Source organism: Mobula hypostoma, chromosome 1 (assembly GCF_963921235.1).
Source record: "Mobula hypostoma chromosome 1, sMobHyp1.1, whole genome shotgun sequence".
Taxonomy (NCBI): domain Eukaryota; kingdom Metazoa; phylum Chordata; class Chondrichthyes; order Myliobatiformes; family Myliobatidae; genus Mobula; species Mobula hypostoma.
The window spans coordinates 109,078,755-109,094,483 of NC_086097.1; the positions used below are offsets into that span (position 1 = coordinate 109,078,755).

The following is a 15,729-nucleotide window of genomic DNA, read 5'->3' on the forward strand; positions in this document are numbered from 1 at the left end:
CATATGACAAGATAGGCAGAACTCAGCATGGATTCCTTAGAGGAAAATCCTGCCTGACAAACCTATTACAATTTTTTGAGGAAATTACCAGTAGGCTAGACAAGGGAGATGCAGTGGGTGTTGTATATTTGGATTTTCAGAAGGCCTTTGACAAGGTGCCACACATGAGGCTACTTAACAAGATAAGAGCCCATGGAATTACGGGCAAGTTACATACGTGGATAGAGCGTTGGCTGATTGGCAGGAAACAGAAAGTGGGAATAAAGGGATCCTATTCTGGTTGGCTGCCGGTTACCAGTGGTGTTCCACAGGGATCAGTGTTGGGGCCGCTTCTTTTTACATTGTACATCAACGATTTTGATTATGGAATAGATGGCTTTGTGGCTAAGTTTGCTGATGATACGAAGATAGGTGGAGGGGCCGGTAGTGCTGAGGAAACGGAGAGTCTGCAGAGAGACTTGGATAGATTGGAAGAATGGGCAGAGAAGTGGCAAATGAAGTACAATGTTGGAAAGTATATGGTTATGCACTTTGGCAGAAAAAATAAATGGGCAGACTATTATTTAAATGGGGAGAGAATTCAAAGTTCTGAGATGCAACGGGACTTGGGAGTCCTCGTACAGGATACCCTTAAAGTTAACCTCCAGGTTGAGTCAGTAGTGAAGAAGGCGAATGCAATGTTGGCATTCATTTCTAGAGGAATTGAGTATAGGAGCAGGGATGTGATGTTGAGGCTCTATAAGGTGCTGGTGAGACCTCACGGAGTACTGTGGGCAGTTTTGGTCTCCTTATTTAAGAAAGGATGTGCTGACGTTGGAGAGGGTACAGAGAAAATTCACTAGAATGATTCCAGGAATGAGAGGGTTAATATATGAGGAACGTTTGTCCGCTCTTGGACTGTATTCCTTGGAGTTTAGAAGAATGAGGGGAGACCTCATAGAAACATTTCGAATGTTAAAAGGCATGGACAGAGTGGATGTGGCAAAGTTGTTTCCCATGATGGGGGAGTCTAGCATGAGAGGGCATGACTTAAGGATTGAAGGGCTCCCATTCAGAACAAAAATGCAAAGAAATTTTTTTAGTCAGAGGGTGGTGAATCTATGGAATTTGTTGCCACAGGCAGCAGTGGAGGCCCAGTCATTGGGTGTATTTAAGGCAGAGATTGATAGGTATCTGAGTAGCCAGGGCATCAAAGGTTATGGTGAGAAGGCGGGGGAGTGGGACTAAATAGGAGAATGGATCAGCTCATGATAAAATGGCGGAGCAGACTCGATGGGCCGAATGACCTACTTCTGCTCCTTTGTCTTATGGTCTTATGGTCTTACTTAGCTTTTTGAAAAAAATCTCCAAAAGGCTCACCCGACATGACTTTCCACTCACAACCCACATTCACTGTTCCAGATCAGGCCTTGACTATCCAAAAGATGGTAGATCTTGTCCCTCAGAATTTCTTCCAATAACTTGATAGCAACTAAAGTCAGGCTCACCGGGCTGTATACCCTGGCCTGTCTTTGCTACACCTCTTGAACAATAGAGCAGCATCAGCTATATGCCAGTCTTCTGTCACATCACTAATGATAAAGCAAATATCTCTACAAAAGCCTCTACAATTTCTTCTCTGGCCTTCCAAAACGCTTGTGGGTTTGGTCAGTCCCTGAGAACTTGCTTACCTTCAAGGCTGCAAATAAGTTCTTCCTTGTAATATGCAAATGTTCCAAGACCTACTTATTACCCACATTTCTTTGGCATTCTTGATATTCTCTTTAGTAAGCACAAAGGAGAAATAGACATTAAAAGTCTTGGTTATTTCCTGAAGCTCCACACATCGACGCCTTGATGGTCATAAGGAGGACCTTGTCCCTCCCTGGTCACAATTTTACTGTTAATATAATGCAAAAACCTCGGAATTATTTTTAACCCTGCCTGCTAAATCCATCTCAGAAACGTTTTTTGCCATTCTAACTTCCCTTTTTAGCCTGCTCTCCAGCTACTGTAGCATTTGGATTCTTGTTATGACCCTTTTAAAGTTGTCCTGTTTATTACCTATTCCTTTGCTTTTATAGAGAGTCACATAGTCGCCCCTAGCTAGATCCTGCCTAATGCCCTCAAAGCTGGCCTTTGTCTATTTTTTCCATGACTATTTTAAAACTAATAGTGAATTTAAAACTAAAACTGAAACTGGACCAGTAGAGCTCTCCAAATGCTACTTCAATTACTTGGCCCACCACATTCCCTAAGAGGAGGCCAGTATTGCTCCTCCTTGAGCAGGCTCCTGTGTATATTCTGTGAGGAAGCTGTCTTGGATATACCACACAAATTCTGCCCTTTCCAGGACCTTTGCACTCTACATGGCCTAATCAGTACTGGGATAATGGATGGCACAATAGCATAGTGGCTGGTGCATTGCTTTAGAGCACCAAAGGCTTGGGTTCAATTCTGTAAGGAGTTTGTACACATGGATTTCCTCCAGGTGCTCTGGTTTCCTCCCACATTCCAAAGATGTACAGGTTAGTAGCTTACTAGGCTTACTAAGGTGTAGTTGGGGGGTGTTAACTTGTTGGGCCAAAAGGGCCTGTTGCTGTGATGTATGTCTAAATAAAAAAAATTGATATCTCTCACCAGTACTGATCTACTATAAGTGTAAGAAAGAATATAGACCTATGAGCACAATTCTAAGGTGCAATAAGATATATATGGACATAACTTGTCAAATGAAAGACCGGTTGAGAAAATTATTTAAAGCCTCATACCATGATCGTGGGCTTTATAAACAGATGCATGGAGTACATGAGTAAGTGAGTTCTCATGAACATGGTCTACCTAGCAATGAACTACAGTATTCAGTCCTGGGTGGCTCTGCTCAGAAAGGCTATAAACCTTTGCCAAGTGTGTAAAAGAGGTTTACCAAAATATTCTAGGAAGTATTATATATGAATAATGTGGATACTTGGGTTTATTCTCCTAGCTCTGTTCTCATAAGTGGAAGGTTATGAGGAGCTCTGAGGGGGAATTGAAATCCTGAAGCAGATGGCCAGAACAAATCAAGAGAAGCAAGGCAATTGTCAAGAACTAAGGACGATGAATGAATGTGTTCAGATGAAAAAAAAAGTGAATGAAGAGCAACACACTTAAAAGTTGCTGGTGAACGCAGCAGGCCAGGCAGCATCTCTAGGAAGAGGTGCAGTCGACGTTTCAGGCCGAGACCCTTCGTCAGGACTAACTGAAGGAGGAGTGAGTAAGGGATTTGAAAGTGAATGAAGATTTTTTTTACTAAGGTTTATAATGCACCTGCAGAGATTCTGTTGAGATCTGGAGAAGTATCGGAAAGGAAAGCGTTTGCAAAGCAGTGGACAGGGCTAGTCAGGGGGAATAGCTGGAATGAACCTGACGAAAGCCAGTACAGGCTTGATTGACTGAATAGCCTCATTTGCGCTGTAGCTATTTATTTCATGATTTGCCTTCCCCCAAATGTCTAAATCTTCATACACCACACCTATAGTCTCTTTTTTTAAAGGTTTCCAGACTTGCTATTGGTGTGTCTCATGAATCAATACAGTTTCTTTAGGTAGTGGAAAACCATGGTTATGAGGCAAATTGTGCACGAAGGAAAATCGACTGTATAAGTGAGGTAGCGTAGCAGTTAGCAATGGCTTTCTAGCACTAACCTGTAAGATTGGGATGCGATTCCCACTACGGCCATAGCGAGTTTGCATGTTCCCTTTCGACCACTTGAGTTTCCTCCAGATGCTGTGGGTTCATCCCACATTCCAGAGGTGTAGGTTTAGGGTTACTGAGTTCTGAGCATGCTATGATGGCACCAGAAGCACAGCAACACTTGCAGGCTGCCCAGAGCAATCCTCACTGATTCGATTTGAGTCAAAACAACACATTTCACTGTACGTTTTGATGTACTGTACATGTGATAAATAAAGCTAATCTGATCTTTAAAGTGGAATAAAATGCCGCAGATCGATTTTTAATGTGGGAAATGTGAGATTAGAAGGGAAGGATAGAAGAACATGCTTTTTAACGGTAGTGTAGCAGTTAAATAATTTTATTGCAGCTCGGCATGTCAGAGTTCGGAGTTCAATTCCAGTGTCCTTGGTAAGAAGTTTGTACGTCCTTTGTGTGAGAGTGTGTGTTTCCCCCACGTGCTCAACTTTCTTCCTACAATCCAAAGACGTACCATTTAGCAGGTTAATTGGTCACTGTAAATTGCCCTGTGATTAGGCTAGGGCTAAATCAGTGGGTTGCTGGGTGATACTGCTCATTGGGCTAGAAGGGCCTGTTCCACACTGTATCTCTATATAAATAAATAAATAGTTAAAGAATTTCAAATGTGGATTACTGCAGAAGATCTCGGTATGTTCAATTTTGAAATATAGAAATTAAGTACTTAGGTTCAGTTGGCAAATGGGATGCTGTTCCTGACTGGAGTACAAAGTAAGGAATATTTGCTGAGATTTTGCAGGGCTCTGGTGAAAATTCAGTTGGAATACTATAATTAGTTTTGATCTCTGAACCAAAATACTTGTCTTGGAGTTGTTAGGATGTATTCTGCAGTTAGGCTATATATCAAATATTAACTTCACCATCAACCAATCTTCAGGCTTGAACATGGATTATAGATTGAATTGAAAAAGCAGCCTTGAACAGTAGTTTTCTTGGAACTGTGGACTGGAATTGACTACAAACCAGACAATGCTGATTAACATTGATTTTGGGTGTCTGGAATGTGAGTGCAAAGAAGGAGGTGTGTAAAAGCTATGCATAATTCAAAAGAAGTATTATAGATACATTGTAACTATAGAGGTGTCCTGCTCTTACCTTTGACCTTTAGCATATGAAAAAGGGTTGTGTAATATTTGTTCAGCCAGGCCTTTTCCAACAGAGCGTCTCAATATGATGCCTGCTGCTCGTTTTTGTTGAATAAAATACTTCTATATCCAGTCCTGACGAAGGGTCTCGGCCTGAAACGTCGACTGCACCTCTTCCTACAGATGCTGCTTGGCCTGCTGCGTTCACCAGCAACTTTAATGTGTGTTACTTCTATATCCACTAGCTTCAATGTCTCTCCAGTGATTTTGTTCATGCTATAACAGGTCAGGAATCAGTGTCGTCTAGATTCACCATGTTTGTTCTTATAAGAGTAGGTTGAGCTATGAATAGCAATTGAGCAAGTTTGGCTATAGTAACTGGAATTTGGGAGAGTTCTTAAGCGTTCTTACTGAGGCATGTGGGATTCCAATAAATCTGCTGGAAGGTCCTGGTTCTGAAACATGGTTTACTGCCCTTTCCACAGAGGTTGCCTGACCTGCTGAGTTTTTCCTATTGTTTTCTATTTCTCTTTCAGATTTCTACCACATGCAGTTATTTCTGATTTTCACGTGAGATTCTAAGTGATTTTGACAGGGTAGATGCTGACAGATTGTTTCTTTTAGCTGTGGAATCCAACACTAGCAGAGCATTTGACTATGTCCATTAGTTTTCATTCACTAATGTTATTATTGCAGATGTATCATTACAACACTAACTTTGCATTTTCTAAACTGAACAGAATGTACCGACGTACTTCAAATATGGTTGGACTAAGCTACCCTCCTTCAGTCATCGATGTCTTAAAGGTACTTCTTGGAGTCTTGCTTAATTTTTTGCTCTCCAGTAATCACTTACTTTCATGAAACAATTTTACAATTTTCTCCTTTACTTGTGAGACATTGAGGGCAGATGACTGATTTGGAAACAGATGTTCATTTACAATTTGCAACCCTCCATCTCTCCTGAATTAATTTTAATAACTAGAAAGTTGTAATGGATGCAAGTATGTCTCAAATATGTTTACTTAATTTTCTTGAGCAGCACACATAAAATGCTGGATAAACTCAAGTAGATCAGGCAGCATTTATGGAGAGAAATAAGTGGTTGATGGTTGACCCTTCATCATGACTGGAAAGAAAGGGGACAATTTACAATGACCAATTATCCTACCAATTGGTACGTATCCACCTGGTTTCACCTGTCACTTTCCAGCTTATCCTCCTCCCACCCCCACCACCTTCTTATTCTGGCATCTTCCCACTTCCTTTCCAGTCCGGGCTGGATGAGTTCCTTCAGCATTTTGTGTCTGTTGCTCTGGATTTCCAGCATCTGCAGAATCTCTTGTGTTTAGTTTCATTTCAGCTAAATGAAGACAAGATCTAAAAGGGGCAAAATCTCTTGTATTTATAGTTTTTCAGATTGTGCCTCATATTGATTTTTTAATTATCTGTTGTAGTGTATAATTTTTGCCAAAAGATCTGCAATCAGTGGATGTATGAAAACTGATGATATAGGCAGCAATTTTAGCCACCTGTTTTCTTTTTGTTGGTCAATAGAAAATCTTCAAATAGGAAGCATGTTATTGAGGGCAGGAATAATTTTAATTTTGTTTTCAGTTGCTATTCTGAATCTGAACCTATCTTTGTCCCCATGCAATTCAGCTCATCTACTCTATAAAGCAGATATAGAGGCAGTACGGTAGGTAAGTGGTTAACACAATACTCTACAGTGTACCAGTGACCTGGGTTCAACTCCTGCTACCACCCGTAAGGGGTTTTTACATTCTCCCGTGACCCTGTGGGTTTCCTCCCACAGTTCAAAGGAGTACCAGTTGATAGGTCAATTGTCCTGTGATTAGGCTAGGATTAATTTGGGGGTGGGTGGGTGGGATTGTTGGGCAGCATGGGGCTCAAAGGGCCGGAAGGGCCTATTCTCAATAAATTTTATAAAATTACAGATTCTCTTCATCCTCAACTGTTGGTAGAATTGATTTTCCAGTCTAGTCTTTGTCACATGCAGGGTCTGATGAGGGGTCTTGGCCCAAGGCATTGTCTGTTTACTCTTTTCTGTAGATGCTGCCTGGCCTGCTGAGTTCCTCCAGCATTTTGTATTTACTTTGATTTCCAGCATCTGCAGATTTTCTCTTGTTTCTCAAATGCTGGGCATTTCCTTTCTGAGTCACTTCTTAAGCTACCTACAAAATTTGCAACATCTATTTGACCTTGGCTGTACTTCCCATTTGATACTTTCTGAGTTCCGGCCAGGGGTTGGAAATTAAAGGTCTGGAGGCGTCCTGTCCTGGGGTTGGAGCCCTGTCTGTGTGTGACTGGGTGGGAGGGAGGAATGGGGCTTGTTCTCCTGTTGCTATTTTTGATTTGTTGCTGTTGTTGCTTGTGTTGTTCTGCTGAACATTGAGGGCTTGCTATGTGAGTGTCGGACTGTCTGGCCACACTTGTGGGTTGTCCCCAGCACATCCTTGGGTTGTGTTTGTTGTTAATGCAAATAACACATCCCACTGTATGTTTCAATGTACATGTGGTAAATAAATTAATCTGAATCTGAGTCAATCTTCACTGCATGTATACAGCGTGTGGTTTATTGTTCAACATTTCCAGCAGTCTTCAGCCTTAATAATAAACATGAGAGATTGTGCAGATGCTGGAAATTCAAAGCAACATGCACACAAAATACTGGAGGAACTCAGCAGACCAGGTAGCATCTATGGACAGTTGAAGTTTCAGGCTGAGACCCTTCTTTAGGGCTGACCATCGATTTTTTGGACTGAGACCCTTCTTCAGGAGTGCTGAAGAAGAGGAGAAGAGAGTGGACCACAGGAGAAAAGGAAGGAGGAGGGGGAGGGGACCCAGAAGGAAGTGATAGGCAGGTGAGAAGGGGTAAGAGGCCAGAGTGGGAATAGGAGGGGAGAGAAAGGGAAAAATTATTTTACTGGAAGGAGAAATCGATAACCATGCTTTTGGTTGGAGGCTACCCAGATGGAATACGAGGTGTTGCTCCTCCATTCTGAGGGTGGCCCTTCTTTTCCAGTCCTGAAGAAGGGTCTCGGCCTGAAATGTTGACTGCCTACTCACTTCCATGGATGCTGCCTGATCTCCAGCATTTTGTATGTGTTGCTTCAGGCAGCCTTGCTGCTTTGCATGCCCCTGTGCACTTTTCTTTCTCATGCAGCAGCCATTTGCCCCTGGTCTCCCCGAAGGCACAGAGAGAACTTAGTATACATTTCTGGTCAGTGTGGGTAATATCGATCTCTAGATACTTATATCTATAAGTAGATATAGAGGGTATTTACAAGGATGGTGCCAGGGCTGGAGATTTTTAGTGATGATACCAAATTATCTAGGATGCTGTTGTTCTCTTTAAGGTAAAAGATGATGAGGAAAGATTTAGTTGAAGTGTAAAATCTTAAAATGTTTGGGTAGTGTGAATAAGAAGGTCCTATTGCCATCAACAAAAAAGGGCACATTTATGATAGTTCCTAGAGGGAATTTGAGGGATTAGAAAAAATTCCATATGTAGTAAAGGTCCAGAAATTGGTGCCTGAAAAGATAAAACCATGGACTTCAAGGCTTCATACTTGTGATCTGTGGGATGGTGGTGGGGGAGTGGTGGATGTTAGATCTCTTCCTCGATATGAAGAGGTAAATGTTGCATCCTGTGCCATTCATATCTGGTTCCATGATTCTGTGTTCCATGTTCCTTTGCCCTTGTGGGCGAACTAATAGAAACCCCAGTGGTATTGCGCAGAACAGTGATGAAGTTAATCAGTCATGATGAAGTGGTCTCCTTTACTCTGTTTTTCAGAACATTGATAAATGGACCTTCAACGTATTTGCACTGAATGAGGCCTGTGGAGAACACACACTTAGATTTGTTGTTTATGAACTTTTCACCAGATATGATCTCATCAGTCGCTTCAAGGTGAGTAGAAATGTTTTGACCTGCTTGAATGTACAATCATGTTGTTTACATATTGCAGTGCAAAATGTATAAAAATGCAACCCATTTGTTACAGAATGCAAAAAAAAGTACTTTGAAATTCCTTTGGAAAATAAAGATCTTCAAATCTACCTGCTCTTTAAATACCTCAAGTGATCAGTTCTCCACAACTCTTCGGTTTAGAAATTTGAGAATTCCTGAGTTTCACCACCCTGCATGGGATGGGATTTAGATGATCACCCATCATCCTTCTGTGTTCTAAAGAGCTCAGTCTCACAGCACCGGTGACCTGGGTTCAACCCTGATCTTATGGTGTTCTTTGCATATTCTCCCTCGACTGGTGGTTTTCCTCTGGGTGCTCTGATTTCCTCGCATGTTCCAAAGAGTGAGGGGAGGGGGATCTCATTGAAACCCATTGAATGTTGAAGGGCCTCGATAGAGTGGATGTGGAGAGGATTTTTCATATGATGGGGTCATGTAAGACCTGAGGACATAGTCTCAGAATAGAGGGACGTCCATTTAGAATGGAGAAGACAAGGAATTTCTTTAGCCAGAGAGAGGTAAATCTGTGGAATTCGTTGCCACAGATGGCTGTGGAGGCCAAGTCATTGGGTATATTTAAGGCAGGGGTTGATAGATTCTTGATTAGTCAGGGCATGAAGGGATACAGGGAAATGGCAAAAAATTGGGGCTGAGAGGGTAATGGATTAGCCATGCTGAAATGGCAGCACAGATTCAATGGACCAAATGGCCTATTTCTGCTCTTATGTCATATGGTCTTATGTGTGGGTCAGTAGGTGGACTGGCTGTTATAAATTGCCTGTGGTATATGGAATTAAGTGAAAAAATGGAGAGAATCGAATGAGATTAATATGGGATTGGTATAAATGGATGGTTGATCATTGGCATGGACAGTGGGCTGTAGGACCTGCTTCCATACTGTGTGATTCTGATCCTAGGAATACACATTCCTAGGGATAGCATAGGAGCGTGAGCGAGCGGGGAGGTTGTTGCTATGGTAGCAGAGTTGTTAGCGCAATGCTTTACAGCACCAGTGATTGGAATATTGGGGTTCAGTTCCCACTGCTGTCTGTAAGGAGCTTGTCATTCCTCCCAGTGACTGCATGGGTTTCCTCTCACGCTCCAGTCCCTCCCCCACATTCCAAAGAAGTACGGTTCAGGATTACTAACTTGTGGGCCTGCTATACCTGTGCTGGAAGCATGGTGATACTTGTGGGCTGCTCCCGGCACGTCCTTGGACCGTGCTGGTCACTGGCGCAAATGGCACGTTTCACTGGATGTTGCGATGTTTCTCTGTACATGTGACAAAGTTAACTTTACGACTCACTTTTCGGTTGATGGAATCAAGGCTAGTGACATTTAAGTGCTGGAGAGAGCAAAAGAAAATAGTTCTGATTTGTTGAAAATTGATCTGGAGAAAGTATCTGATTGTCCATGTGCCAATCTCAGATAGAGAATTGTCTGTAAGTGCTACGCTCTTTGAGCTGCAGGTTGTTAAAAAGCAACAAGTACATGGCAAAAACAGCTGATGAAGAAGGGATCATGATGGAAGCCGCTGTGTAATATTACAAATGATGTTCATAATGCCTGGACAGTAGTGTTTGTAGATATCATACTGGAACCTACGTCATTACTTCATCACTCAGAATATGTTTTGGCTGTTACTTGTGCAATATAAGGCATTTATAAAATATAAGTCCCATTATAAAATGGCACATGCATTATTAAATCATGGATTATCTCCATTTTTAGTTTCAATCAAAGCCTATAATCTTCCCAACAGTTTTATAGAAATTTTAATGACAAACATTCCTTGTTACTCAAGCAAAGTACAAAGAAACCTCTCTACTTTTTCAGGGCATTCCTTATTGAGCAAAAGATGATGTTAAAAGATTTTCTAATAATTTTAAGAACCATGGAAGTGGGATGCTTTCATGAGAAACATAATTGATCTCTACAGGGAACTCTCTGGTAAATAAATGAATCTGAATATGGTCCTCATCACTATAGTCATAGAACGATACAGCACGGACACAGGCCATTCTGCCCAATGAGTGTCTCCCAACCACAATGCCCATGAAGCTAGTCCCAATTTTCTGTGTTTGGAAGATATCCCTCGAAGTCCCATACCTCCATGTACCTATCCAATGCTTCTTAAATGATACTATTGATACTACTGTACCTGCCTCAGACTGCTCATTCCATATACTCACCACCCTCGGCGGGGCAGTGTTGCTTCTCTTGTCCTAGCAATGTTCTCATAAATCTTTTCGGCCTTCTTTCCATTTTAACCATGCCTTTCATATAACAGAGTGACCAAAACTGCACATACTACTCTCAAGTGTAGCCTCACCAAGCACTTATCAACTGCAACATAATGTCCCAATTCATCTACAATGCTCTGACTGATGAGGGCCAGCATGCTAAAGATATTTTTCACCACCCTGATTACAAGTGATACTGCTTTTAATGAACAAAGCACTCACACTCCTATGTGTCTCTGTTCCAATGCACTCCCTAGTATACACTCCTTAGTATAAGTCCTATATTGATTCAAATTTCCAAAATGCATCATCTCACGTTTATCTGTATTGAAATCTATTTGGCACCCCTTAATCTACTTTGCTAACTGATTTACCTAATTATCTCTCCCTTGATTCCACGTGATCTAACCTTCCAGACCAGCCTCTCACAGGTGGACCTTGTTGAAGGCATTGCTAAATTACAAATAGATGACTATGCTGCCCTACCCTTGTATACCTGTTTGGTTACCTCATCAAAAATTCTGAAAGTTTTGTCATGCACAACGCACCACGCACAAATCCATGATGATTCCTCTTGATCAGATTCTGTCTATCCAAAATACTAGCAAGTCCTGTCCCTCAGGACTTCCTTCAGTAACTTCCCTGCTACTGATTTCAGGCCGATCAACCTATAGTTCTCACTTGTCCTTGTTACATTTCCAAAACAATGGAATAACATTAGCCACCTTCCAGTCTTCAGGAATTTTACCAGTGGCTAACTAAGAATCAAATATCTCTGCAGGGGCCTCCCACAAAGTCCAACAATGTACTCATCAGGCCCTATAAATTTATCCACTTTAATATGCCTCAGGACTACAAATACCTCCTCTCTGCTAACATGAATGTATTCCACACCGTCTCCACTTGCTTCCTTCCCTCTTGAGCACCACGATTTTCTCTTCAATAAACACTAAGAAGAAATAGTCATTAAAAATCCCACCCATCTCCTGCCTAACTCTCTCCTTAGGGAGCCTTTTTCTTTTAATCTGGCTGTGGAGAGCATTCTGACAGGCTGCATCACTGTCTGGTATGGAGGGGCTACCACACAGGACTAAAAGAATCTGCAGAAGGTTGTAAATCTCGTCAGCTCCATCTTGGGCACTAGCTTGAGAAGTACCCAGGACATCTTCAGGGAGCGGTGTCTCAGAAAGGCAGCGTCCATTATTAAGGACCTCCAGCACCCAGGGCATGCCCTTTACTCACTGTCACCATCAGGTAGGAGGTACGGAAGCCTGAAGGCACACACTCAGCAATTCAGGAACAGCTTCTTCCCCTCTACCATCCGATTCCTAAATGGACATTGAAGCTTTGGACATGACCTCACTTTTTTAATATACAGTATTTCTGTTTTTGCATATTTTTAAAAATCTATTCAATATACCTAATTGATTTACTTGTTTATTTATCATTATGTTTCATTTTATTTATTGTTATTTTTTTCACTCTCTGCTAGATTATTGAACTGCTGCTGCTAAGTTAACAAATTTCACAACAGATGCTGGTGATAATAAACCTGATTCGGATTCTATTGAATCTCTTTGTATTTTCCTGGATCTGACCTGCCAGACCCATTTTCGTACCCTCTCTTTGGCCTCCCAATTTCCCTCTATTCTTAATCTTTTAATAGTCATCAAGAGATTTACTTTCCCTGACCTCTAAAACCCAAAGTGGGCTTCCTTCATTCAAGTTCAAGTTCAAGTTTAATTGTCATTGAATCATTTATGAATGCCCTTGAATACAGCCAATTGAAACAGTATTCCTCTAGGGTCACGGTGCAAAACACAGTACCTACAGACACTCACAGTACAAGGCACTTATAGCACATACTGTATAAGGTAGCAGTAAACATACAGTCACACCAAACAATATAATATAGTGCCAAGTCCCTGTGTGTCACGTCCTATAGATTGATGTTGTTGGCAAGAACAAGCCTACTGCAGTCTGCAGACAAATGTAATCCAGCTTGTCTTCCACCCAATGAACACTGGAGGCAGCACTGAAAGGAGCGGCCAGCACCCAGTCAGCACGGACTCCAGCGAGCCCAACACATCTCTACTGTCTCCCACACCACCTTCGGCATCTCTACCCCGGGTTCTGCAACAGGCATGAGGCCTACTCTGCGCTAAACCCAAGGCCACACAGCTCCCCCACCATCGGTCTCACCAATGAACCGGTGAATTGGGCTTGCAGTATTCCATATTACCAATGTTGAACAGGGTCTTGTAATCACATGGAAAATGTGATCACATGCTCCATTTGTTAGACTGCACATGCCTTGTCACACTGATTCCAACATCTTCCTGTAGCTGGCAGCAACACGATCCACAGATATTTGTTGTGTCCCATGTTGTATAACATGGGCAATCATAGTCTTTCCATCACCATGAATGTTCCTGGCAGATGTTTCTACAGAACTGGTTGTCCATTCCCTTCTTCTAGGCAGTGCCTTTACAAGATGGTTGACCCCAGCCATTATCAATACTCTTCAGAGAATGTCTGGTGTCAGTGGTCTCATAACCAGGACTTGTGATATGTACCAACTGCTCATGCGACCATCCACTACCTGCTCCCATGGCTTCGTGTAGCTCTGATTGGGATGGGGAGGCTAAGCGGGTGTTGCACCTTACCCAAGGGTGACCTGCAGGCTAGTGGAGGGAAAGAGTGTCTACACCTCCTTTAGTAGAGACATATCTCCACCCCGCCACCCAAACGTTATTTATATATGTTTATTAACAATGTCACAAAGAAGCTTCTGATCTCCTTAGGTTTCAGCATCAGATTTGGAATGAGAAATGTTAAGAATTATACAACTAACAGGTTAGGGTGTATTTGTTGTAAGAGAAATCGAGTTAACATTTCAGGTTGAAGACCTTCTGTCAATTCTGACGTAGGGACGCTGACTAAAACATTTCCCCTAGTTCTCTTTCCACTGATGTGCTGGGTGTTTCCAGCCTTTTCTGGTTTTGTTTCTGATTTCCACTTTTATTAGAAATGGCCTCCTTAAACCCATTGGTTATGTCTCCTTTCTATCAGTGGGAAGAGGGTTGGGTCAGGTTAAGAGCAGCATGGGATTATACCTATAACCAGACTGTATGTAGATTAGTGATACTAACAGCTAACCTAGCATTATTGATCTGCTTTAGGACACAAATTTCTCATTCATCTTCATAATTTGCCATGGTGGACATGAAGATTAGGTCTTTAAGGTTTTTAGACCAAAGTCACAATTACTAAAGACTTCACAAATATCTTTTTGTTTATTTATTGAGATACATTGTGGAATAGGCCCTTCTGGCCCTTTGAGCCACCCTGCCCAGCAGTCCCCAAATGTAATCCTAGTCAATTATGGGACAATTTACAATGACCAACTAACCTGTCAACTGGTATGTCTTTGGACTGTGGGAGGAAACCAGAGCACCTGGAGGAAACCCATGCAGCCTGGCTAGAATGTACAAACTCCTTACTTGTTAACTTTATTTGAACAGAATTCAAAAGACATTTTGTTCGGTTTATTTGTGTTTATATTTTCTCTTCTTTTATTAGTTTGAGCTTTTTTTCTTGCTTCACTCAACAGAGTTTTAGTAGAACATATGGGAGATTGTCCCAGCTTTATATAATCTGATCACTGCAAGCCAATAAAACAGACTGCATTTCAGCATTTTATACCAGTAAATTTTCTCTGCTGTCTCTATATCTGATGTTTTATTTCATTTCAGATTCCTATTTCTTCCCTTGTGTCATTAATTGAAGCCCTGGAAGCTGGATATACAAAATACAAAAATCCCTATCATAATCTGCTACATGCAGCAGATGTTACCCAAACAGTCCATTCACTTCTGCTGAGAACTGGTGTTGTGGTAAGTACCATCCGGGTAATCCCTCTGTAAAATTGCATTTCTACAGCTAGTCTTCCAAAACCAAGGTACAAAGGCAACAGCTCCTTCCTTCAGGCTGCGGGTTCTAGTGAGTTTAACCGTTGACCAGGTTGTAATTGTCATGCCCCGATGTTGTGTTGCCTGAATGAGCTGCACGATCTAAATGTTGTACATTTGCGTTGTACATTGTTACAGATTTGGGTGCTTTCATCAGCTCAGAGTGTCAGCAGCATTGTGCTGCAGAGGAACCTGGCATAAATGGACAGGTACAACCTGTCCATATATACGTAGAGATGAGAGTTTGATGAATTTAACCTCTATATTTTCACTTTAATCTTATGAAACTTGTGTACAGAGATTTAAAAAATCTTACATTTCAAAAGACATAAAGCAAGACAGTATGGATACAGGCACTTTGGCCCATCAAGTCCATGCCAACCATGAGCCCACTATCTAGTCCCAATTTCCTGTGTTTGGTCCATATCCCTGTAAGGCCTGCCCCTGCATTAACCACTTGGAACTCACCTGGTAGTGAGTTCTTTCTATTTATTAATTTACTTACTTATTGAGATACAGTGTGGGATAGGCCGTTCCAGCACTTCGAGCCACAACAGTCAGTAATCTCCCAGTTTAATTCCAGTCTAATCATGGGACAATTCACAATGACACATTAACCTACTGGTACCGTTTTTTGACTGTGGGAGGAAACCAGAGCACCCGGAGGAAACCCATGCAGTCACAGGGTGAACATACAAACT

General features: G+C 41.8%; 1 protein-coding gene across 3 annotated transcripts in view; it reads left to right on the top strand.

Annotated features, from left to right (window-relative positions):
- Positions 1-15,729, top strand: part of pde1ca (phosphodiesterase 1C, calmodulin-dependent a) — a 292,700-nt gene that overhangs the window by 140,327 nt on the left and 136,644 nt on the right. For all 3 annotated transcript variants that reach the window (XM_063054745.1, XM_063054754.1, XM_063054738.1), the window contains exons 5-7: positions 5,558-5,624; positions 8,638-8,754; positions 14,813-14,953. In XM_063054745.1, coding sequence (XP_062910815.1) covers positions 5,558-5,624; positions 8,638-8,754; positions 14,813-14,953 — 325 coding nt within the window. The remainder of the gene's footprint in view (positions 1-5,557; positions 5,625-8,637; positions 8,755-14,812; positions 14,954-15,729) is intronic.